The following is a 26,854-nucleotide window of genomic DNA, read 5'->3' on the forward strand; positions in this document are numbered from 1 at the left end:
CCATGATTGCTCCTCACTGCAGTGCAAATTTCATAACATGACGCCCACTTGCGCCGCAGCCGATTTTTTTTCTCAAAAACACAGTGGCTGGGAATGAAAGTAGCCATTGGGCAGCCCCGGCACTGACTCTTTACATCAGTCAGTGAATGTAATGAGCTTCGGGCCATACCTTCTGCAGTGCACACACTCAAGTGGACTCTGCCGGTGAGAGCTCAAATGCCTTTTGAGAGCCTGTGTCTTTACAACATGTCCCTGTGTGCCTTTTGAGCACCAGGCTGCACCTCAACCCCCTCTCCCCCAGCAGCACAACATAGAGCCCTTTGACGCTGTCATAGAAGCACCTGAGAAAGAGGCATGTTTTGTCTTTGTGTTTAGAGTCTGCCAGAACCACAGCAAGACTTCAAAGTAAATGTGACACTTCCTTTCTTTACATTTCAATTGAGGAGGACACTTTTAAAGCAATGCACTGGAAAAACAGAGGCCGTTCCTTCTTTTCATGTATGCGTGCAAACCTACTTGTCCTTTCTCCTCAATTGAAAGGATTCAAACACGTTGCTGCGCTTGCTGTGGATTTGCTACAAGCAAGCGTGAAACTCTTGTTCCATCTTTCTCCTCTCAATTACTTTTCAACAAGAGTGCACTGGCAGCTGGGCATTGAGTCTGATTCCCGAGGTAGGTGCACGTGACATCATCTGATTAGCACGGCCTCGGGTTAGAATAAAGCCATTAGCTGTCATATTTACAGGCTGCTCTTCATTAGGCAAAAAAGAAAGAAAGGCATAAACCCTGCCAAGGCATATGTATAGGTCCTACAAGAGGATCCTTTCAATCAGAAACTGGGGTGATCAACTGCTGAACATCAGAGCCAAATACTACACATCACCATTTAATTTTCTTTTTTTTATAAAGCATTTATTATTTTATCAAAGACATGGTCATTCATTATACACATAATTAATATTGGAATAATAAATAAATCAATTTGTATACACTGGGTTTCATATCAAACTCAAAGACATCATCTTAGAAACATAGGTGTCCCACACACACCCATTAATCACAACAACATACACACTCAGTTACACACCAGAAATAATTGCCAAGCATACACAATCACACAACGTTTTCATTTTCACACTAGTACAACAGAGCCCACAGCCAAGATGGAAGTGAGGCTGTATGGACAAATATAAGGAGGGTGAGGTGGCAGAGAAACGGTGAAATAGTTTAGCCACGGTAAAACAGCTTCTGCCGCTCACAGGAACCACGCCAACGCGCGTTTCGGTGTGAGGCTCTTTCGGGCCACACCTTCGTCAGGGCGGTGATGTATCGTGGGGTAGGGGACACGCAACCACAAAATGTCTCCGAGGGATCGGAAAGTTTTAACAGAGTTTAAATCACAGTCATAGATCAATCAAGAGAGAGGCCGCTTAGGTGCCAGAAAGTGTGCGCTTCCTGGATAATAGTCAATGTAATGCCGATGTTAGACGGGACACAGGAGGTGGTACAAATGGGTGAGCATCATCGTTGTGTATGTGTAGAGAAGGAATTTTCGAGCCACGTCAGGTTTTTTATCGGATGTCTTGTTCTGTACGCTGCTCTCCACCCGTTTTCCTATCCGACAGCCCAGGGGGAAGAAAAACTCTAAAGCCACACTGTAGGGTCTGGTTGATTCGGTTTTAGCGGTACGTTATTATCCACCAAAATAAAGGCAGAACGAGTCCTGAGGAAAGAAACCGTTACATTTCAACGGGCGGATTCTCTGAGATTGGAAGTCCGCATGTTTGCGTGCTCCATAGATTCAACACTGCCGCTGACAGTAGTCTCCCATATGGGGAGTCGGTCCGAGTAGCGGAGACTCTGCTAGAGAAACCGGGGCTGTCACTCGTCTCCTAGGAAGCACCTCTTCATTAGGCGCCAGGCCATTAGATTAAGCACACAGAGTCACTGTGCTCTTATGTTCTCCAGCTTTCACTCAGTATCGTACATCGAACCTCCCAGCCGGCTACATCAGGCAGCAAGCTGGACGTGTGGAAGGGGTACTAATGTGTGTCTATGCATTTTAGTGCGGTGATTACTGTTTTAATTTTTTGATTTTTAAATTGTACAAATTGCTTGGGGGTCCCCGGCTTCCAGTAGTGATTCAGTGGGGGTCCTCAGGAGTCAAAAGTTTGGGAACTACTGCTCTAGAATGCCAGTGGCTTTCCACTCGTAATGATTGTGGCTCTTCATGCTGCAGTGTAGTTGATCTAGAATGCCGGTGGCTTCCCACTTGTGACGAGTATGGCTCTTAATGCTGTTGTTGACCTAGAATGCCAGTGGCTTCCCACTCATGACAAGTATGGCTCTAAACGCTGTTGTTGACCTAGAATGCCAGTGCCTTCCCACTCGCGAAGAGTATGGCTCTTAACGCTTTCTCTGATCTAGAATGCCAGTGGCTTCCCACTCGTGTCCAGTATGGCTCTAATCGCTGTTGTTGCTCTAGAATACCAGTGGCTCCCACTCGTGAAGAGTACAGCTCTTACCACTGTGGTTGACCTAGAATGCCAGTGGCTTCCCACTTGTGACAAGTAAGGCTCTAAATGCTGTTTTTGCTCGAGAATGCCAGTGGCTCCTACTCATGAAGAGTACGGCTCCTAACGCTGTTGTTGACCTAGAATGCCAGTGCCTTCCCCTCGAGGAGAGTATGGCTCTAAACACTGTTGTTGTTCTAGAATTCCTGTGGCTTCCACTTGTGAAGAGTACGGCTCCTAATGCTGTTGTTGACCTAGAAAGCCAGTGGCTCCCACTCGCAACAAGTCTGGCTCCTAATGCTGTTGTTGACCTAGAAAGCCAGTGGCTCCCACTCGTGAAGAATATTGCTCCTAATGTTGTTGTTGACCTAGAACGCCAGTGGCTTCCCACTCGTGAAGAGTACGGCTCCCAATGCTGTTGTTGACCTAGAATGCCCATGGCTCCCTTTCGTGAAGAGTACAGCTCTTAACGCTGTTGTTGATCTAGAAAGCCAGTGGCTTCCCACTCGTGAAGAGTATGGCTCCTAATGCTGTGGTTGACCTAGAATGCCACTGGCTTCCCACTCGTGAAGAGTATGGCTGCTAATGCTGTTGTTGACCTAGAAAGCCAGTGGCTTCCACTCGTGAAGAGTACGGCTCCTAATGCTGTTGTTGACCTAGAAAGCCAGTGGATTCCACTCGTGAAGAGTACGGCTCCTAATGCTGTTGTTGACCTAGAACGACAGTGACTTCCCACTCGTGAAGAGTACGGCTCCTAATGCTGTTGTTGACCTAGAAAGCCAGTGGATTCCACTCGTGAAGAGTATGGCTCCTAATGCTGTTGTTGACCTAGAACGCCAGTGGCTCCCACTCGTGAGGAGTATGGCTCCTAATGCTGTTGTTGACCTAGAAAGCCAGTGGATTCCACTCGTGAAGAGTACGGCTCCTAATGCTGTTGTTGACCTAGAAAGCCAGTGGATTCCACTCGTGAAGAGTACGGCTCCTAATGCTGTTGTTGACCTAGAACGACAGTGGCTTCCCACTCGTGAAGAGTACGGCTCCCAATGCTGTTGTTGACCTAGAACGACAATGACTTCCCACTCGTGAAGAGTACGGCTCCTAATGCTGTTGTTGACCTAGAACGCCAGTGACTTCCCACTCGTGAAGAGTACGGCTCCTAATACTGTTGTTGACCTAGAACGACAGTGGCTTCCCACTCGTGAAGAGTACGGCTCCTAATACTGTTGTTGACCTAGAACGACAGTGGCTTCCCACTCGTGAAGAGTACGGCTCCTAATACTGTTGTTGACCTAGAACGACAGTGGCTTCCCACTCGTGAAGAGTACGGCTCCTAATACTGTTGTTGACCTAGAACGACAGTGACTTCCCACTCGTGAAGAGTACGGCTCCTAACGCTGTTGTTGCTCTAGAATGCCAGTGGCTCCCACTCGTGAGGAGTACGGCTCCATGAAGGTTGGAAGAACAACCCTGCCTAAAAGATCATGCAGACGATCACCTCACAGGTGACGAGAAGTGCTCTACAAATCTACTGATTGATTGATTTTTAGCGGCTAAAGATACAGACCCCAGACTACCGCCCTTCTTTCTGATGTTTACCATTCTGCAATTTTAATGTGCTTGTTAAAGAAATATTCCTTTTCCTGTTGTCCTCCTGCTTGGACATCCATCTTTTTCGTAACTGGAATACCATTGTTGCACAAAGCTAGGGTGACGAGGAGTCCCGGATTTGTTGGGACAGTCCCGGTTTTTCACCACCTGTTCCCACCGATTTCATCAAATTTGGCTCAAGTCCTGGATTTCAGAGAGGGCCAGCTGAAGACTGTGAGAAGCACTTTCTGTGTATTGCAAAGCAGGACTAAGAAACAGCTCTTATCAAAAAGCAATTGAATTAAGAGGTAAGAAGATACTGGGCGCAAAAATAACGTTTTATTTCCATAGTGCCTCGTTGTTTGTGTTAATGAGCGCCGCCATTCTGCGCCCCTCGGATGACGTCAACTTATCGCCCTTTTCCTATTGTGAAATATCCCCGTTTTGGTTTTCAAAATCTGGTCACCCTACACCAGAGGTCTTCAATCTTTGGGGCGCGACCCCCAGGGGGGTCGTGGAGTCCTGGGAAGGGGGTCGCAGATCCTGCAGAGTGCAGTTCCTGGCATTGGGCTGATCGAGGGTGCTCACAGCGAAGGCCTAATTCACTCCGAGGTGTGAAAAACATCAACGCCTCATGAACAAGTAAAAGGTCTTTTAAAGACCTGTCAAGTAATTGGGTGTGACTGTGTGTGTGTGTCCCTGAAGCTGTTTCAGCCGGGCTCACATACACGAGCTGGGGGGAGCTGGGGGGGGGGGGGTGAGCAGGCTGTAGTGTAACCCTTGGAGTTCAATGGATGTTGCGCGCCTGGAGCTGTGGGTCCCGTGACCCGTCCCCCGCCCCCAGCAGGGAGGCACAGAGATGCCCTCCCATGAGCGGGAAAGAAGAAGGAAGATGACGCAGAGAGATACTGATCCCCCCCACCCCCCCATGAGAGAGGCACAGAAAAGGTGGGTGGATGAATGATGGGTGGATGGATGGATGTAAGGCTGAAGGATGGATGGATGTGTGAAAAGGTGGGTGGATGAATGATGAATGGATGGATGAATGAAAGGGTGGATGGATGAATGATGGATGTATGGATGGAAGGATGAAAGGGTGGATGGATGAAGGATAGATTGGTGAAGGATAGATGTATGGATGGAAGAATGAAAGGGTGGACGGATGAAGGATGGATGGATGAAAGGGTGGATGGATGAATGATGGATGAATGTGTAAAAAGATGGGTGGATGAATGATGGGTGAATGGATGGGAGAATGAAAGGGTGGATGGATGTATGAATGGATACAAGGTTGCATGGATGAATGATGGATGGATGTGTGAAAAGGTGGGTGGATGAATGATGGGTGGATAGATGGAAGGGTGGATGGGTAAATGATGGATGTATGGATGGAAGGGTGGATGGATGGATGTGTGAAAGTGTGGGTGGATGAATGATGGAGGGATGTGATGAGGTCTAACAGGGGCATTTATGGTTGCCAAAAGTTGATGATGAGGAGTACCAGTTTCTAGAAACTTTTGTTGGAAGGGGGTCCTTACGCCTAAAAAGGTTTTACAAGGGGGTCTCGGTATCAAAAAGTTTGAAGACCTCTGCCCTACACAAAGCCCCTCTCTGGAGCTGGACTGTGACTCCAGGGGGCTTCGCAGGCCCCCTTCTCCCTCCCCAGAGTCCCAGAGCAAGCAGGGGTTACAGGGCTCAGTCTGTGTGGATGAAAGCTGCCGACCACTGATGTCCCAGGGCTCAGTCCTATTGGTGGACCTGAAACTGAACCACGTCTAAAAAAAATTTCGTAAACAATTGATTATCTGTCTCTTTGTAAATGTTCTCATGATACATGTATAAGGAATTCGTTCTTTTGATTTCTATGTGAATGCAACTAAAAAATGATATCAATGTAAAAAATGTTTTTGAATTTCAACAATTACCTGTAAAGATTTACATTTACAAGTATATTTGCTATTCTTGTGATTCATTTTTGATATAGGGTTGTTAAATTGTATTCAATGACCTAGAGGGTCAATTTGTGACCATTTGTGGATAGTGCGCAGTGTTGCAACCGTCTTGGTAGCATTTTTCCACTTTTGTCTATTGACCCCTGTTAGACAGCGAGGGTTACACTGCTGCACGCATTGTGTTAAGATTGTTTATTTGTTATCAATATTTGATTACCTTTTGAGTACCTTTAACCCCTTCGATGCTGGCCCCTTTCCGCCGCTGTGCGGTAAACAAACGAACAGGGCGGGGCCGTGATGAACCCCAGCTGTCATCAGCACACGAGCACCGTGGAGCGTGACGGCTGGGGTTCGTCACCAGAATGGAAGGGGTTAATTGGTGTGCGCTTACAACCCCACTTCTTTTCGCAGCATATATGAGACAGAAAGCTGGCCTTGTACAATGAGACAGAAAGCGGGCTGTAAGCATTGCATGCAGCACAGTGTGCGCCCTCGTACAGTTAGACAACCAAGAAGCTGGGGGCACTGCATGCAGCCGCACTGTGAGGCCTTGTACAGTGTGACAACAAACAGACTGTGAGCACTGCATACAGCAGCACTGTGAGGCCTCGTACAATGAGGCAACAAACAGGTTATGAGAGCAGCAAGAAGCCAATGGCACAGCCTTATGGAGTAAGACAGCACACAAGCTCTGAGCACTGTATGCAACCACAGTGTGTGGGATCTCGTACAGTGAAACAACAGGCAGCATGTGAGAACTGCATGCAGCTGCAGCGTGTGGCATCGTACAGTGAGACAGCGAGAGGGCTGCGAGTACTGCAGGCCAGGCAGCCCACAGTGATGCATCGTACAGTGAGAGAGTAAGAAGGCTGTAACCACAGCATGCACTGCAACCTCTTGCAGTGAGAAAGCGAGCAGAATGCGAGTACTGCAGTCCAGGCAGCCCAATGTGATGCACCGTACAGTGAGAGAGTGGGAAGGCTGTAAGCACAGCATGCACTGCAGCCTCATGCAGTGAGACAGTGAGCAGGCTGTAAGTACTGCAGTCCAGGCAGCCCCAACCTGATGCATCGTACAGTGAGAGAGTGGGAAGGCTGTAAGCACAGCAAGCACTGCAGCCTTATGCAGTGAGGCAGTGAGCAGACTGTGAGTACTGCAGTCCAGGCAGCCCCAATGTGATGCACCGTACAGTGAGAGAGTGGGAAGGCTGTAAGCACAGCAAGCACTGCAGCCTTATGCAGTGAGTGGGCTGTGAGTACTGCAGTCCAGGCAGCCCAATGCGATGCATCTTACAGTGAGAGAGTGGGAAGGCTGTAAGCGCAGCATGCACTGCAGCCTCATGCAGTGAGGCAGCGAGCAGGCTGTAAGTACTGCAGTCCAGGCAGCCCCCATGTGATGAATCGTACAGCGAGAGAGTGGGAAGGCTGTAAGCACAGCATGCACTGCAGCCTCATGCAGTGAGACAGTGAGCGGGCTGTGAGTACTGCAGTCCAGGCAGCCCAATGTGATGCATCGTACAGCGAGAGAGTGGGAAGGCTGTAAGCACAGCAAGCACTGCAGCCTTATGCAGTGAGGCAGCGAGCAGGCTGTGAGTACGGCAGTCCAGGTAGCCCAATGTGATGCATCGTACAGTGAGAGAGTGGGAAGGCTGTAAGCACAGCAAGCACTGCAGCCTTATGCAGTGAGGCAGCGAGCAGGCTGTGAGTACGGCAGTCCAGGTAGCCCAATGTGATGAATCTTACAGTGAGAGAGTGGGAAGGCTGTAAGCACAGGATGCACTGCGGCCTCATGCAGTGAGACAGCGAGCAGACTGCGAGTACTGCAGTCCAGGCAGCCCGATGCGATGCATCGTACAGTGAGAGAGTGCACAGGCTGTAAGCGCAGCATGCACTGCAGCCTCATGCAGTGAGACAGTGAGCAGGCTGTAAGTACTGCAGTCCAGGCAGCCCCCATGTGATGAATCGTACAGCGAGAGAGTGGGAAGGCTGTAAGCACAGCATGCACTGCAGCCTCATGCAGTGAGGCAGCGAGCAGGCTGTGAGTACGGCAGTCCAGGCAGCCCAATGTGATGAATCTTACAGTGAGAGAGTGGGAAGGCTGCAAGCACAGCATGCACTGCAGCCTCATGCAGTGAGACAGCGAGCAGGCTGTGAGTACTGCAGTCCAGGCTGCCCAATGTGATGAATCTTACAGTGAGAGAGTGGGAAGGCTGTAAGCACAGCATGCACTGTAGCCTCATGCAGTGAGACAGTGAGCAGGCTGCGAGTACTGCAGTCCAGGCAGCCCAATGTGATGCATCGTACAGTGAGAGAGTGGGAAGGCTGTAAGCACAGCATGCACTGCAGCCTCATGCAGTGAGACAGTGAGCAGACTGTGAGTACGGCAGTCCAGGCAGCCCAATGTGATGAATCTTACAGCGAGAGAGTGGGAAGGCTGTAAGCACAGGATGCACTGCGGCCTCATGCAGTGAGACAGTGAGCAGGCTGCGAGTACTGCAGTCCAGGCAGCCCCCATGTGATGAATCTTACAGTGAGAGAGTGGGAAGGCTGTAAGCACAGCATGCACTGCAGCCTCATGCAGTGAGGCAGCGAGCAGGCTGTGAGTACGGCAGTCCAGGCAGCCCCCATGTGATGCATCGTACAGTGAGAGAGTGCACAGGCTGTAAGCGCAGCATGCACTGCAGCCTCATGCAGTGAGACAGTGAGCAGGCTGTGAGTACTGCAGTCCAGGCTGCCCAATGTGATGAATCTTACAGTGAGAGAGTGGGAAGGCTGTAAGCACAGCATGCACTGCAGCCTCATGCAGTGAGGCAGCGAGCAGGCTGTGAGTACGGCAGTCCAGGCAGCCCCAACCTGATGCATCGTACAGTGAGAGAGTGCACAGGCTGTAAGCGCAGCATGCACTGCAGCCTCATGCAGTGAGACAGTGAGCAGGCTGTGAGTACTGCAGTCCAGGCTGCCCAATGTGATGAATCTTACAGTGAGAGAGTGGGAAGGCTGTAAGCACAGCATGCACTGCAGCCTCATGCAGTGAGGCAGCGAGCAGGCTGTGAGTACGGCAGTCCAGGCAGCCCCCATGTGATGCATCGTACAGTGAGAGAGTGCACAGGCTGTAAGCACAGCATGCACTGTAGCCTCATGCAGTGAGACAGCTAACAGACTGTGAGTACGGCAGTCCAGGCAGCCTCAATGTGATGCATCGTACAGCGAGAGAGTGGGAAGGCTGTAAGCACAGCATGCACTGCAGCCTCATGCAGTGAGACAGTGAGCAGGCTGTGAGTACTGCAGTCCAGGCTGCCCAATGTGATGAATCGTACAGCGAGAGAGTGGGAAGGCTGTAAGCACAGCATGCACTGTAGCCTCATGCAGTGAGACAGTGAGCAGGCTGTGAGTACGGCAGTCCAGGCAGCCCCAATGTGATGCATCGTACAGTGAGAGAGTGGGAAGGCTGTAAGCACAGCATGCACTGCGGCCTCATGCAGTGAGACCGTGAGCAGGCTGTGAGTACTGCAGTCCAGGCAGCCCAATGTGATGAATCTTACAGTGAGAGAGTGGGAATGCTGTAAGCACAGCATGCACTGTAGCCTCATGCAGTGAGACAGCGAGCAGGCTGTGAGTACTGCAGTCCAGGCAGCCCCAATGTGATGCATCGTACAGTGAGAGAGTGCACAGGCTGTAAGCACAGTATGCACTGCGGCCTCATGCAGTGAGGCAGCGAGCAGGCTGTGAGTAGTGGCAGTGGCTCTAGGGACCCTATTCACCGGTTTGGTAGTAATAACCAGTGGAGTGCAGTATCATCTCTGACCCCAGTGCAGTGAGGCCTCGTGTAGTGAACAGGCTGTGATGCAAAAAAAAGGCAAATGACCTGCTCCAGGCTGATCTCATACCGCGCGTGTCATGCATGCTGGCGCATACATCGGAAACTGTGGCAGCCATTTTGGATGTTTACATTTGTCGTTCCAAGGTGGCAGAAGTTGTAGTGGTAAATATGACATACAAAGGTACGTGAAAGCCCATTTTAAAGAAAGGACCCGTAGCAGAGTGCTACTGCTGGGCCCTCACAAACTGTTAAAATACAAATATAGATGTGTGAATAAAAGGGGAGGTGGTAGAGCAGGGCAATCAATTGAAAGCTGCAAAGGGGAGGAGCAGAGGGAGCAGGAGTGTGAGTGAGCAAGGGAAGAGCGGAGCGATACAAAATGTTGATCAATCACAGCCGGTGAGGTGGGGGGGCAACAAGTGAGCTGGGGGAGCAGGAAGAAGGCAGATCAAAATGGAGACCCGGGAGCGGGAATGTGGGCGGGAAAGCAGCTCACCCAGGAGAGGGCAGGAACATACATCCACCTACATGAGTTACTGAGAGCAAAAGAAACCAACATTGACAAGGCCAATAGTTCTGGTACTTGCTGGATACTTTTGGATTGGTCAATGCTTATTTTCTTTTGTCATAGGTTTTGCAAATCTGGGGAAACTCTCAGGCCCTCAGCAATCTAAGAGAAATTACCTGTGTCGCTGCCCCCCCCCCCCTCCCACCTCCCTGCCCCAGGCAGCCTCGCTTGTGCAGTTCTCTATATTTAAATCCAGTCCCTCAGAAAGCAGGTGTTGGGCAGCACATCAATGCCAGATAGGTCCAGCTAAGAAATATAATGTGAAAGGTGTGGCCTGACCCTTGGGCTGCCAAGGTGTGTTATAGCTGGCGCTTGGGCCCCAGGCCAAGAAGTTCTTTGAGTGTTTCCATTTGTCGTGTGCGTACTGTCGATCACTCTCTGACCGGTCAGGTGGCTAGGGACGAATAACAACCCTGTCCTTTCCTCTCTTCCAGTCCCAGACAGCGTTGTGGTCAGGGTCCTTACGAAACACCTCAGCAAACTGGAGGCGGCCACGCGGGGGTGGGTTCTGCACCGATACCCTTTGGACGTCGAACAGGCTGGCCTGCTCACCGATTCCGGCTTTGTGCCCAACAGGTGAGCCATGTTTGTATCCTTGTGTGTTGCGTTGCACTTTTTGTTTGTAGTGTCATTATCCTCATACACTTGTGAAGGCGGACATGACGTCGTCCATGAATGATCGGTTTCAGGATCCTGGAGTTGCACCGTCTTTGTCAAGGTGACCAAGATAATATGGCTACATTTTCACCTCTAGTTTAGCCACATTTACACCAATCTGGTACTGCCTAGGAACTGCCACCCTATGACGTGGCTCTCAAACGTGGGCCAAGTACAGCGTTTCCGCACTTGACTCATACGGTAGCGAGGACGAGCAGTCAAAGGCTTTACAGGAAGGTAATGTGGGGCTCAACAGGTCTGAACTCAATAGTCAACCAACAGATTCAATCACTTACTCTCTGGCCCAGTTTAATGTTTTTTGGCAAAAAAGTAATCTCCCTTCAAAACAAAAAACTGCACAATTCGATGAGGTTGGAGTTAGAGGGTTGCAACCTCGCTGATGAGTTCTAGGGAGGTGCTACCTACTCACAGGGACTCTCCTTGCCCCCCTCCATATCAGGCCTGCAGGCAAACCCTCGGCTTCCTCAGGGAGATGCGGAGACATCTGGTGAGATCCTCTTACCCCTGGCAGTCTGTCAGTCATGCAGACACCAGCTCTGCTTAAACAGCAGCTCCTGCAGTACTCTCCAGAGCTCACCCTTTCTTGATCATGAAATGGACAGAGTGGGTGGTTTGGGTTCCACTTTTACACTCAGTTTCAGACTGCGGATCCACTGCCTATGGTCCTGGAGCAGTTTTGGGGCGGGTCTCTTTCAAATGCCATTCTCTGCTTGTAGTGATCAGCCTTTGTGTGGTGATGGCTCTCCCTGTAGGCACTGGTGATGCTGGATCCCATCAGGAGTATCCAACATGTGGGTGCAATGAAGAGTAGAGGCTGCACCTGGCTCCAGCCTTCCTGGAGGTGCAGTCGGGGACCTTAAAAAGGGAAGGCCCTGCCTGGAATCTTCCCCGCCTTTAACAACAGACTTTGCCAAGTCACCCCCACCCCTACTATCTATCGAATGACAGTAATCCGGAAAACCTAATGAGCAGTCCCCAGCTACAAGTTCCTTTTGGAATTTTTAAGGGTAGTCCTGTAACAATGACCCCTCAGTTCAGTTTCTGTGTCTCACCCTACGGCCACAGGAGGACAACACTTCACTGCCACTGTTTGAGGAAGCTGGATCTATCTGCTGAACCTGTCTTTCATCTTTGCATTATTGTACCTTGCAGAATGGATCCCACATTGCACACAGTCTCAGTGCCTTGGATGTGAAGCACAAACACATTGTACGTATGCACTTGACATGCAAGCGGAAGGTCTGCGCAAGGGTCTGGGCCCCACATTGAAGCAGAAATGTACACAGATGGGGCCAGCAGTTCACACTCGCCTCAGACACAGAAAAAGGTCTATTCAGGGCCATTAATCCCCAAAGCTCAGTAGCTGCCACCACTGCTTCATGTTAACACCCCAGGACATGAACAGTTGTCACATGTCAGCAAAGGACAGCGCGCTTGGGGCACCCCTGCTGGTCTGGACCTTAGCATTACCGGGGCAGGCGTAGGCCATTAATGCACGTAGTAGAGTATCCTGGTAACTTGGCCAGTGAGAAGTCAGAAATGTTCTTGCAGTCGAGTCCTCGGGACGGTGATACACATCCATAGACCATGAGGGGACATTCCCGTCCAAACACTATTCCAGTAAGAGAGCATGCCACCATAATGCCCACTTTGTCTTCCCTGACAATAAGAAACTGAAGCATGGTGGTTGGTCCATAGTTTGGGGTTTGTTTACCTCTGGTGCACTCGGTCGAGAGGGAGGGCATCCAATGCCAGGATTTTTCATAATATTTGCTGATGTTTTGAGTCTTGTCAGATAACTGTTGTTTCTGGTCTGTCTGTGTCTGATTATGAGCCTTGCATTGCCTCTCCTGGTGTTTTTGTCTCTCAGGACCGGCTTCATACCAGTGTAGAGAGCATCACGTCACGCTAACATTACTTTTAGACAATGCCATGTCATCTCTAAAGCATGCTCTATTGATGCCGATTCATCTGCCTCTTGTAACCATGTGTGGTCATTCTAAAACTCCAGGCTACATTCACCTGCCATGCACACCCTGCTTCTCGCTTACAGGACTGTCGCCCCATCAGTAGACCGCTGTGCTTAACATCAAATGTCAGCTCTGGTTTAAAGGATAATTAACTATTTGGATGCCCAGCCCACCGAAACCAAAATGTACCATGCATACTCGCTATACGTACATTATAGGTAACCCTTACAATATGCACCCAACATACTTCCAATATCCCATAATCTGTGTCATTTGCTATCCAGAGGCACTGAACAAAATCACCGCCTGAAATCCTTCCACATACACGTAGTAATGGTCTTTCTCAGACAGTAAAGTGTTGTCCTGTAGATTAGAGTGAGGTGGACTGGAGTGGCAGGGTGTTGTAAAGTGGAGTGGCATAGAGTGGCGTAGTAGATTGGAGTACTGTGTCCTAGAGCACAGTGGAGTAGAGTGATGTAGAGGGAGTTGCGTAGAGTGTTGCATAGTGGCATAGAGTGGAGTAGATCATTCTAGAGTGAAGGTACATACAGTAAAGTAAAGTGTTGTAGAGAGGAGTGGCGTGGCGTACAGTTGATTAAAGTGTCATAGAGTGGCGTAGGGTGTTGTGTTGTACAGTGGAGGGGCATGGCGTACAGTGGAGTCACATGTCATAGAGTGGCATGTTGTAGAGTTGAGTATGCTACAGTGGAGTGGAGTGGAGTGTCGTAGAGCCAAGTGGAGTGGCGTAGATTGGAGTGGCATTTCATAGAGTAGCGTAGAGTGGAAAGGCATAGATTGGAGTGGCATGTCATAGAGTAGCGTAGAGTGGAAAGGCATAGAGTGGAGTGGCATGTCATAGAGTAGCGTAGAGTGGAAAGGCATAGATTGGAGTGGCATGTCATAGAGTAGCGTAGAGTGGAAAGGCATAGATTGGAGTGGCATGTCATAGAGTAGCGTAGAGTGGAAAGGCATAGATTGGAGTGGCATGTCATAGAGTAGCGTAGAGTGGAAAGGCATAGAGTGGAGTGGCATGTCATAGAGTAGCGTAGAGTGGAAAGGCATAGAGTGGAGTGGCATGTCATAGAGTAGCGTAGAGTGGAAAGGCATAGATTGGAGTGGCATGTCATAGAGTAGCGTAGAGTGGAAAGGCATAGATTGGAGTGGCATGTCATAGAGTAGCGTAGAGTGGAAAGGCATAGATTGGAGTGGCATGTCATAGAGTAGCGTAGAGTGGAAAGGCATAGATTGGAGTGGCATGTCATAGAGTAGCGTAGAGTGGAAAGGCATAGATTGGAGTGGCATGTCATAGAGTAGCGTAGAGTGGAAAGGCATAGATTGGAGTGGCATGTCATAGAGTAGCGTAGAGTGGAAAGGCATAGATTGGAGTGGCATGTCATAGAGTAGCGTAGAGTGGAAAGGCATAGATTGGAGTGGCATGTCATAGAGTAGCGTAGAGTGGAAAGGCATAGATTGGAGTGGCATGTCATAGAGTAGCGTAGAGTGGAAAGGCATAGATTGGAGTGGCATGTCATAGAGTAGCGTAGAGTGGAAAGGCATAGATTGGAGTGGCATGTCATAGAGTAGCGTAGAGTGGAAAGGCATAGATTGGAGTGGCATGTCATAGAGTAGCGTAGAGTGGAAAGGCATAGAGTGGAGTGGCATGTCATAGAGTAGCGTAGAGTGGAAAGGCATAGATTGGAGTGGCATGTCATAGAGTAGCGTAGAGTGGAAAGGCATAGAGTGGAGTGGCATTTCATAGAGTAGCGTAGAGTGGAAAGGCATAGAGTGGAGTGGCATGTCATAGAGTAGCGTAGAGTGGAAAGGCATAGATTGGAGTGGCATGTCATAGAGTAGCGTAGAGTGGAAAGGCATAGAGTGGAGTGGCACGTCATAGAGTAGCGTAGAGTGGAAAGGCATAGATTGGAGTGGCATTTCATAGAGTAGCGTAGAGTGGAAAGGCATAGATTGGAGTGGCATGTCATAGAGTAGCGTAGAGTGGAAAGGCATAGAGTGGAGTGGCATGTCATAGAGTAGCGTAGAGTGGAAAGGCATAGATTGGAGTGGCATGTCAGAGTAGCGTAGAGTGGAAAGGCATAGAGTGGAGTGGCATGTCATAGAGTAGCGTAGAGTGGAAAGGCATAGATTGGAGTGGCATGTCAGAGTAGCGTAGAGTGGAAAGGCATAGAGTGGAGTGGCATGTCATAGAGTAGCGTAGAGTGGAAAGGCATAGATTGGAGTGGCATGTCATAGAGTAGCGTAGAGTGGAAAGGCATAGAGTGGAGTGGCATGTCATAGAGTAGCGTAGAGTGGAAAGGCATAGATTGGAGTGGCATTTCATAGAGTAGCGTAGAGTGGAAAGGCATAGATTGGAGTGGCATGTCATAGAGTAGCGTAGAGTGGAAAGGCATAGAGTGGAGTGGCATGTCATAGAGTAGCGTAGAGTGGAAAGGCATAGATTGGAGTGGCATGTCAGAGTAGCGTAGAGTGGAAAGGCATAGAGTGAAGTGGCATGTCATAGAGTAGCGTAGAGTGGAAAGGCATAGATTGGAGTGGCATGTCAGAGTAGCGTAGAGTGGAAAGGCATAGAGTGGAGTGGCATGTCATAGAGTAGCGTAGAGTGGAAAGGCATAGATTGGAGTGGCATGTCATAGAGTAGCGTAGAGTGGAAAGGCATAGAGTGGAGTGGCATGTCTTAGAGTAGCGTAGAGTGGAAAGGCATAGAGTGGAGTGGCATGTCATAGAGTAGCGTAGAGTGGAAAGGCATAGATTGGAGTGGCATGTCATAGAGTAGCGTAGAGTGGAAAGGCATAGAGTGGAGTGGCATGTCATAGAGTAGCGTAGAGTGGAAAGGCATAGAGTGGAGTGGCATGTCATAGAGTAGCGTAGAGTGGAAAGGCATAGAGTGGAGTGGCATGTCATAGAGTAGCGTAGAGTGGAAAGGCATAGATTGGAGTGGCATGTCATAGAGTAGCGTAGAGTGGAAAGGCATAGAGTGGAGTGGCATGTCATAGAGTAGCGTAGAGTGGAAAGGCATAGATTGGAGTGGCATTTCATAGAGTAGCGTAGAGTGGAAAGGCATAGATTGGAGTGGCATGTCATAGAGTAGCGTAGAGTGGAAAGGCATAGAGTGGAGTGGCATGTCATAGAGTAGCGTAGAGTGGAAAGGCATAGATTGGAGTGGCATGTCAGAGTAGCGTAGAGTGGAAAGGCATAGAGTGGAGTGGCATGTCATAGAGTAGCGTAGAGTGGAAAGGCATAGATTGGAGTGGCATGTCATAGAGTAGCGTAGAGTGGAAAGGCATAGAGTGGAGTGGCATGTCATAGAGTAGCGTAGAGTGGAAAGGCATAGAGTGGAGTGGCATGTCATAGAGTAGCGTAGAGTGGAAAGGCATAGAGTGGAGTGGCATGTCATAGAGTAGCGTAGAGTGGAAAGGCATAGATTGGAGTGGCATGTCATAGAGTAGCGTAGAGTGGAAAGGCATAGAGTGGAGTGGCATGTCATAGAGTAGCGTAGAGTGGAAAGGCATAGAGTGGAGTGGCATGTCATAGAGTAGCGTAGAGTGGAAAGGCATAGATTGGAGTGGCATGTCATAGAGTAGCGTAGAGTGGAAAGGCATAGAGTGGAGTGGCATGTCATAGAGTAGCGTAGAGTGGAAAGGCATAGATTGGAGTGGCATGTCATAAAGTAGCGTAGAGTGGAAAGGCATAGATTGGAGTGGCATGTCATAGAGTAGCGTAGAGTGGAAAGGCATAGAGTGGAGTGGCATGTCATAGAGTAGCGTAGAGTGGAAAGGCATAGATTGGAGTGGCATGTCATAGAGTAGCGTAGAGTGGAAAGGCATAGATTGGAGTGGCATGTCATAGAGTAGCGTAGAGTGGAAAGGCATAGAGTGGAGTGGCATGTCATAGAGTAGCGTAGAGTGGAAAGGCATAGAGTGGAGTGGCATGTCATAGAGTAGCGTAGAGTGGAAAGGCATAGAGTGGAGTGGCATGTCATAGAGTAGCGTAGAGTGGAAAGGCATAGAGTGGAGTGGCATGTCATAGAGTAGCGTAGAGTGGAAAGGCATAGATTGGAGTGGCATGTCAGAGTAGCGTAGAGTGGAAAGGCATAGAGTGGAGTGGCATGTCATAGAGTAGCGTAGAGTGGAAAGGCATAGAGTGGAGTGGCATGTCATAGAGTAGCGTAGAGTGGAAAGGCATAGAGTGGAGTGGCATGTCATAGAGTAGCGTAGAGTGGAAAGGCATAGATTGGAGTGGCATGTCATAGAGTAGCGTAGAGTGGAAAGGCATTGATTGGAGTGGCATGTCATAGAGTAGCGTAGAGTGGAAAGGCATAGATTGGAGTGGCATGTCATAGAGTAGCGTAGAGTGGAAAGGCATAGATTGGAATGGCATGTCAGAGTAGCGTAGAGTGGAAAGGCATAGAGTGGAGTGGCATGTCATAGAGTAGCGTAGAGTGGAAAGGCATAGATTGGAGTGGCATGTCAGAGTAGCGTAGAGTGGAAAGGCATAGAGTGGAGTGGCATGTCATAGAGTAGCGTAGAGTGGAAAGGCATAGATTGGAGTGGCATGTCATAGAGTAGCGTAGAGTGGAAAGGCATAGATTGGAGTGGCGTGTGCTAGAGTGGAGTGTCATAGAGAAAAGTGAGTGCGATGGCGTAGAATGAAGTGGGGTGTCATAGAGTGGTGTAGCGTGGAGTGACATAGAGTGAAGCTGCGTGTCGTAGTAGAGTGGCATGTTGAAGAGTGGAGTGACGTGGAGTAGAGTGTCATAATGCTGAGTGGAATGGAGTGGGGTAGAGGGGTGTGGGGTGGCGTAGAATGAAGTGACGTGTCATAGAGTGGAGTAGAGTGTTGCGAGTGGACGATGAATGTTGTGGTAGCGTACTGCCTTTACAGACAACACATTTTCAGTTGAAATGACCATTACACTTGCACAGACCATTAATCCTTTTTGGACATGACAGCACCAAAGCAATAATGCTGCAATGTGCCACCGAAACCAACAGCACTGTGAGGTGCCGCACCAACATTCACTCTAGAACCACTCCAATGAACCCTGCATGTATCTACACCCACTAATCTGCATCAGCATTACCTACCGAGAGCATCTGGCGCACATGAACAAAGCTCCTTGCTGTGGTCAAGTCCTGGTCAAGAGGCCGTCCAATCAAATCCTCTGGAAGACCCACCCACACACATACAACACTGCAGAGTTCTTCCAAGATCAGTGTCTTTTTACTTCCACGGTAACCTACACAAACCACTTCTAAACTAAACATGGAACACACTTCTACTAACCACACAACAAAATAAAAGCCACAATCAAGTGTTGGCATTCCTAGGTCCACGCAAAAAGATACCCAGATTGATTAAGCGCCTAAAAGCCATAACAATCGTGTAAAGTGAAGCGCAAACGACAATAACAAAACATCGTTTGCTAGTCTTTCTGCTGGCAAGGGGCCTATCTTATATATTTGCCTCTAAGTGTTGTGACTTTTTTACTGAGGAGAGACCTGAGCACATGGAGATAAAGTGATCTGCTTCAGATCACACGTTTTGGCGGATGCAGAAACCTGCATAAGGGCTCCAGTCTTCCATGGTCAGGCACTACCACTAAATACACCCCTAGCCAGATTGGCAGTGCCCTCTGCCCCTCTGACGCAGGATAACAGGAGTGTTTGGCAATTTATTTCTAGTTGTTCGCATTTGTTACAGAGATTCTGAGGTAGTTATATTAGTTTTATGTGAGTGTAGTGTAGTGTTGCTGTAGCTCAAACCACATCTTTGCCAGGATTCATAAAGCTTTCCAATTGAGTGCAAATTCCTGGCTCTGACTGGTTTTGATATGGTTTTTTTGGGCCTGCGCATGAGTTACTATTGTGTCCATGGCAGCAAGAGTGGGCAGAAAGTCTGGGGAGTCTTTCTAGGCAGGGGCGGCTCCTCCACTACGGTGGAGGGGCATCGCCCCACTGCTGAAACGCAGCAGGCAGAAGAAAAATAAAATGACAGTAAAACAATTATATTGTCATTTTATTTTTTACTTCTAATCCGCGAGTCTAGGGCCGGGACGGGCCTTGTCACGTCAGCAGCAGTGGGAGGGAGTGGAGGGGTGGAGGGGCAGTGGGGTGCTATGCACCGGATGTGTGCATGTTGGTTTGGCCGGCTGTTCACGGCCGGCCAAACCGACATGCACACTTTGATATCGCAACAAGAACAATTGGGGATGAAGGCTAAGATGCCTGCACCGGTACTAAAGTCCCCAGAGTAAATATCTAATATGATGAAGGTGCAAATGGCCTAGAACATAATCCCCTATGTCCCATTAGTGAGAGAAGTGAGACAAATCCCCTACTTCCTCAACAAAAATATGCACAAAAACGGCCCTGCACCCTTCAAATGTTTAACACAATGCTTGGTAAAGTTTGTAACATTATTCACATCATTAACAATTTCAATCGTTTTCCCATGAAGTTCAGATGAAGGCTCTTCAGTTTAAAAAAGGGTTCTTTATTCAGATTTCTTTATACAACAGATAGCCAACGCGTTTCGTCCGTTACCGGACTTCTTCAGGCTTTTGACTTCCTTATAGTGTTCGCATTTCAAATCCTTACATATTGATAAAAATCAGTGAATTTGAAAGAAACTGGTATATGTGCTCCAGTGGCGTTTTAAAATTCAAGAGTATTACGAGCAACGTCACCTGGCCGAAATGGGACAAGATATGGCTGGCTCTAGCAAGTATGGTAGCCAAGAGAAATATAGCAAGGTTATGGGGAAGTAACCTTGTGCCAACGGTGGAGGAGTGGGAGCGGGATCTGGACTGGTGCCAATGGGCTGAAAAGGTTATCTATAAAAGCCGTGGTTGCCCCAAGAAATGGGAGAAAATATGGGTGGCTTGGAGGCGGTACAGGGGAGAGTTGATGGATTCCCAGCTGTATTTCTTGACTGTTTGGTTTATGCTGATGTCCTGTGTCACCCGGCCTGCGTTGAGCCACACGGGCTGCTACTGTGGATCAAGATGGACACAACAGGGATTCGGAGGGATAAGGGGGGAGCGAACTGTGGACGATGATTGCAGATGATCTGACATATTTCTGTGGCAATTGGGGCGCCTTTGCTGTTACATCAATGTCTGTTCAGGGGCTTGATCTTTGTATGTAGGTCCAATTATTTACAGTGATTTTATGATTAATTCTATTTGTAATGGTCAATGAACTCCCGCTACTACCCGATGTGCAATGTTATGGAGCTGGTTATTCTAATAAAAAGATTATTTAAAAAAAAAAAAATGTCAAGAGTAATTTCACAACAAGAGGTGTAGATCCTCAAATGTAAGCGGTCATCTGGTTACTTGGGAAAACAATTGAAATTGTTAATGATGTGAATAATGTTACGAACTGCATTGTGTTAAACATTTGAAGGGTGCAGGGCCGTTTTTGTGAACACTTGGATATCTCGAGGCTGTTCCTTTGGAGATATCCCCAGTGCTCAGGACACGGGCTCCCACTCCCTGTTGGAGCGTGAGACTGGACCGCTCCGCCCAATCCCAGTGCTTCTCTCATGCTGGGAGTAATATTGGAGCTATCCCGAGGGCACAGGTTCTCACTCCCTGCGGGAGCGTGAGACTGGACCGCCCCGCCCAATCCCAGCGCTTCTCTCATGCTGGGAGTAATATTGGAGATATCCCCAGTACTCAGGGCACGGGCTCCCACTCCCTGCTGGAGCGTGAGACTGGACCGCTCCGCCCAATCCCAGCACTTCTCTCATGCTGGGAGTAATATTGGAGATATCCCCAGTACTCAGGGCACGGGCTCCCACTCCCTGCTGGAGCGTGAGACTGGACCGCTCCGCCCAATCCCAGCACTTCTCTCATGCTGGGAGTAATATTGGAGATATCCGCAGTGCTCAGGGCTCAGGCTCCCACTCCCTGCTGGAGCGTCAGACTGGACCGCTCCGCCCAATCCCAGCACTTCTCTCATGCTGGGAGTAATATTGGAGATACCCCAGTGCTCAGGGCACGGGCTCCCACTCCCTGCTGGAGCGTCAGACTGGACCGCTCCGCCCAATCCCAGCACTTCTCTCATGCTGGGAGTAATATTGGAGATATCCCCAGTACTCAGGGCACAGGCTCCCACTCCCTGCTGGAGCGTGAGACTGGACCGCCCGTCCAATCCCAGTGCTTCTCTCATGCTGGGAGTAATATTGGAGATATCCCCAGTACTCAGGGCACAGGCTCCCACTCCCTGCTGGAGCGTGAGACTGGACCGCTCCGCCCAACCCCAGCGCTTCTCTCATGCTGGGAGTAATATTGGAGATATCCCCAGTGCTCAGGGCACGGGCTCCCACTCCCTGCTGGAGCGTGAGACTGGACCGTTCCGCCCATCCCCAGCGCTTCTCTCATGCTGGGAGTAATATTGGAGATATCCCCAGTGCTCAGGGCAAGGGCTCCCACTCCCTGCTGGAGCGTGAGACTGGACCGCTCCGCCCAATCCCAGCGCTTCTCTCATGCTGGGAGTAATATTGGAGATATCCCCAGTGCTCAGGGCACGGGCTCCCACTCCCTGCTGGAGCGTGAGACTGGACCGCTCCGCCCAATCCCAGCGCTTCTCTCATGCTGGGAGTAATATTGGAGATATCCCCAGTGCTCAGGGCACGGGCTCCCACTCCCTGCTGGAGCGTGAGACTGGACCGCTCCGCCCAATCCCAGCGCTTCTCTCATGCTGGCAGTAATATTGGAGATATCCCCAGTGCTCAGGACACGGGCTCCCACTCCATGCTGGAGCGTGAGACTGGACCGCTCCGCCCAATCCCAGCGCTTCTCTCATGCTGGGAGTAATATTGGAGCTATCCCGAGGGCACAGGCTCTCACTCCCTGCTGGAGCGTGAGACTGGACTGCCCGTCCAATCCCAGCGCTTCTCTCATGCTGGGAGTAATATTGGAGCTATCCCGAGGGCACAGGCTCTCACTCCCTGCTGGAGCGTGAGACTGGACTGCCCGTCCAATCCCAGCGCTTCTCTCATGCTGGGAGTAATATTGGAGATATCCCGAGGGCACAGGCTCTCACTCCCTGCTGCAGCGTGAGACTGGACCGCCCGTCCAATCCCAGCGCTTCTCTCATGCTGGGAGTAATATTGGAGATATCCCCAGTGCTCAGGACACGGGCTCCCACTCCATGCTGGAGCGTGAGACTGGACCGCTCCGTCCAATCCCAGCGCTTCTCTCATGCTGGGAGTAATATTGGAGCTATCCCGAGGGCACAGGCTCTCACTCCCTGCTGGAGCGTGAGACTGGACCGCCCCGTCCAATCCCAGCACTTCTCTCATGCTGGGAGTAATATTGGAGATATCCCCAGTGCTCAGGGCACAGGCTCCCACTCCCTGCTGAGCGTGAGACTGGACCGCTCCGCCCAATCCCAGCGCTTCTCTCATGCTGGGAGTAATATTGGAGCTATCCCGAGGGCACAGGCTCTCACTCCCTGCTGGAGCGTGAGACTGGACCGCTCCGCCCAATCCCAGCGCTTCTCTCATGCTGGGAGTAATATTGGAGATATCCCCAGTGCTCAGGACACGGGCTCCCACTCCATGCTGGAGCGTGAGACTGGACCGCTCCGCCCAATCCCAGCGCTTCTCTCATGCTGGGAGTAATATTGGAGCTATCCTGAGGGCACAGGCTCTCACTCCCTGCTGGAGCGTGAGACTGGACCGCCCGTCCAATCCCAGCGCTTCTCTCATGCTGGGAGTAATATTGGAGATATCCCCAGTGCTCAGGGCTTGGGCTCCCACTCCATGCTGGAGCCTGAGACTGGACCGCTCCGCCCAATCCCAGCGCTTCTCTCATGCTGGGAGTAATATTGGAGCTATCCCGAGGGCACAGGTTCTCACTCCCTGTGGGAGCGTGAGACTGGACCGCCCCGCCCAATCCCAGCGCTTCTCTCATGCTGGGAGTAATATTGGAGCTATCCCGAGGGCACAGGCTCTCACTGCCTGCTGGAGCGTGAGACTGGACCGCCCCGTCCAATCCAAGCGCTTCTCTCATGCTGGGAGTAATATTGGAGATATCCCCAGTGCTCAGGACACGGGCTCCCACTCCCTGCTGGAGCGTGAGACTGGACCGCTCCGCCCAATCCCAGCGCTTCTCTCATGCTGGGAGTAATATTGGAGATATCCCCAGTGCTCAGGGCACGGGCTCCCACTCCCTGCTGGAGCGTGAGACTGGACCACTCCGCCCAATCCCAGCGCTTCTCTCATGCTGGGAGTAATATTGGAGATATCCCCAGTGCTCAGGACACGGGCTCCCACTCCATGCTGGAGCGTGAGACCGGACCGCTCCGTCCAATCCCAACGCTTCTCTCATGCTGGGAGTAATATTGGAGCTATCCGAGGGCACAGGCTCTCACTCCCTGCTGGAGCGTAAGACTGGACCGCCCCGTCCAATCCCAGCGCTTCTCTCATGCTGGGAGTAATATTGGAGATATCCCCAGTGCTCAGGACACGGGCTCCCACTCCCTGCTGGAGCGTCAGACTGGACCGCTCCGCCCAATCCCAGCACTTCTCTCATGCTGGGAGTAATATTGGAGATATCCCCAGTGTTCAGGGTTTGGGCTCCCACTCCCTGCTGGAGCGTGAGACTGGACCGCTCCGCCCAATCCCAGCGCCGCTCTCATGCTGGGAGTAATATTGGAGATATCCCCAGTGCTCAGGGCACGGGCTCCCACTCCCTGCTGGAGCGTGAGACCGGTCCGCTCCGCCCAATCCCAGCGCTTCTCTCATGCTGGGAGTAATATTGGAGATATCCCCAGTGCTCAGGGCTTGTGCTCCCACTCCCTGCTGGAGCGTGAGACTGGTCCACTCCACCCAATCCTAGCGCTTCTGTCATGCTGGGAGTAATACGGGCGCTATCCCCAGGGCACAGGCTCCCACTCCCTGTTTGAGCGTGAGACTGGACCGCTCCGCCCAATCCCAGCGCTTCTCTCATGCTGCGTGTAATAGCATGAGAGCATCGCTGGGATTGCGTGGGGAGTCTGGGAGCCTGTGCTCCTGGGTACTGGAGTGCCAGCCCCCGCTGTTAGGGAACGGGCACTGGAGCCATTGCTAAAGGAATTATTCAACGGTGAATATCTTGAGCAGAAATGTTCACATTGTATTAAGAAACAATTATTGATTTTGTCTTGCATGAACGCTCTTCTGTTCTATCTCTATTTGCCTCCCAGAGTAAAACAGTTTGTGTTTAACCTTTATGAACAATGTTGTATGTGGCAGAAAATAAGCCTACATGTGCATGCTTCGTGTAATAAAAGATGTGCCTCTTTTATTCTGCACATCCCATTTCTGTTTCGAAACGAGTCTTGGGGTTCAGTTATACCCCATGTTATTATTATTATTATTGTTAGTAGTAGTAGTATTTCAACTTATAAAGCGCAGCTGATACCTGTTAGACCTCCTGGCGTTGATAACCGCACGTAAGAAACAATATAAAACAGGCAGTTTTAGCATCTGCAAAGCCATGCTTTTAAAGCGTTCCTAAACCGAAGAAGATTGTGTGTCGATCGAGGAGGCTGTTTCAGGACAGGCAGCTTGAACAGAGAACCTTTGCCTCCTGAACATGATCTTCCTACTGTAGGTTGATAAGCCAGGTTAGCGTCCAGGTGAGTAGTTCTGAAAATTCTGCTGAAGATACTGGGGTCCTCTTTGAAGAAAAGCTTTGTGAACCAAGCAGAGAGCTTTTAACACAAATCTCTCAGGTCCAGGGAGCCTATGTAAATTATAAAGAGACCAGGAGGCGGATGCCGGCTTTGGAAGACCATCAGGCCTGGCTGAGGCAGTCTGGATGGGATAGAGTCGTTTAAGGAGGGATTCAGGAGCACTCAAATAATCCAGCCTGCTCCTGCTGGAGGCCTGGACCACCAAAGGACGAGCATGACTCGAGAGAAGCGGGAGAACATGACGTGGGAGCTCCAGCATGGACACGCAAGTAAACCGCAGTCTAGTGGCCTCACTGGAAAGAGTGAGTGACTCGTCAAAAAGTGGAACCCCATGTTTCTTACTGAAGTAGCAGATCTAGCGGTATTATCACCGTATTCCAGAAAAAAATTCTGCCGGACAATTTGGGAAGGCACCTTTTCACAAATTTCTCCAGAAAGTTTACCGGAAATGGCAAAAGAGAAATGGGTTGGAATTTATTCAGATTGGAAGGGCCAGTTTTTTCAATAATGGAGCCACCATGGGTTTTTATACTCCTTTCGCACTGAGCCCATCGATAAGGAGTGGTTACAGATGCCTTGCAAAGGATCAGTCAAGAAAGAAGGCTTTACTTTCCAAATCTTTGGCCTTAAGGGATCAAACGGGGATCCAGAGGATATGGAACTAGCCACCTTTGTAAAGCTATCCAAATTGATCTGCCCAAATTGGTTATCAAGAGGGAAGAAGGACTCCCGTCTAAAGGCAAATCAGACGCCCAGGTGTTTCCCACCGGGGGCATATCCAGCGACAAAGTAGTGGGGCTGAGAGGCTCTAAAATGGCCACATGAGGACTTAAACTACTGACCATACTTAAAATGTTGTTGTGACAAAAAGAACCGAGGATGTCACAGACATTGGGAACCTTGAAATCTTTGTGAGATTCAGATCGGATTTGCTAAAGAATGCGCAATAGAGGAAACAAATTAGATGAATTCAGGGCGTCCAATATTTCTTTAGCATAGGTTTCTGCTTCAGAAGCACTAAAAAGTTTTTTGTAGGATTTCAAGGATGCCTTGAGTTTGAGCTTGAGATAAGCCATATAATTTGCCTGCAAGAGTTTTTTGCACTTTTTACATTTAACCTTGGCGGCTCTAAGAGCCTAGCTCTACCAAGAAGCAGAAGGGCGTGAACGTAAGTATATTTTCTTTTCAGGTAGAACAGTGTCTAAAGCTGATTTAATCAGGTTGTCAAAGATGCTGTATTCATCATCTATAGAAGGGCTGTGTGAGGATCACTGCCTAGTAGCATGAGCATCATAGGGGTCTTATGGCATAGGTCGGACCGTGGGTGCGTGAATGCAGAGGTAGTGTAATGGCACCATTCTGTGGATTGTTACGAGTGTGGATTACTGAAATAGATTCAGAGTGGTCCCACCAAACATGCGGCTTGCAAGATCAAACACTTATTAATCCTTGACTGATTTTGTCAGGCTCCTCCTTCCAGAATCTTCGGGATTATGCTGATGCTCAAATGGGGTCCACCTCTCGACGACCCCAAGTCTGGAATGTGTATACACACAGACTGTTGGGATAGTCAAGCGAGGGAAGGAAAGGGTAGGAACAGCAGGGAGGGAGATCTGGGTGAGACAAAACAATGGAACACAACATAAGTGTATGATCATAAGCCTGTCTTTACTTATATCCCGTATCCCCACAAAAGAAGTACTAACTATCTTGCTTCCTACCTGTAAAGGAAAAAAAAGTACTCTTTTGATGCCAGAAGAGAGTAGGGTGAAAGCATGGTTCTCACATACTCTGATAAGGAAAAAAGAATACACATGAGAAGCAAGATCTAGCAACAGTGACACGTCTACATATCTCAAAAAGCTCTCTCTCTACCTACCCATAAATATCTGTGTTAACACCTGGAGTTTGCAAAGCCCCGACTGGTATGGCACCCTTATTTCTACCTCTCTCCTGGGATAGAATATTAAGAACAACCAGGATAAGATAAAGTACATAACAGGCAATGATAATACTTCTTAACAGTGCCCGCTGTAAAGTGTTAGTTCATCCAAGCGTCAAC

General features: G+C 49.8%; 1 protein-coding gene across 2 annotated transcripts in view; it reads left to right on the plus strand.

The window, feature by feature from the left end:
- AK8 (adenylate kinase 8) overlaps positions 1-26,854 on the plus strand; it is an 813,765-nt gene that overhangs the window by 615,736 nt on the left and 171,175 nt on the right. For both annotated transcript variants that reach the window (XM_078646171.1, XM_078646172.1), the window contains one exon: positions 10,874-11,015. In XM_078646171.1, the coding sequence (XP_078502297.1) occupies positions 10,874-11,015 (142 nt within the window). The remainder of the gene's footprint in view (positions 1-10,873; positions 11,016-26,854) is intronic.

The sequence above is a fragment of the Lissotriton helveticus genome, chromosome 5_1, assembly GCF_964261635.1.
Source record: "Lissotriton helveticus chromosome 5_1, aLisHel1.1, whole genome shotgun sequence".
Classification (NCBI taxonomy): domain Eukaryota; kingdom Metazoa; phylum Chordata; class Amphibia; order Caudata; family Salamandridae; genus Lissotriton; species Lissotriton helveticus.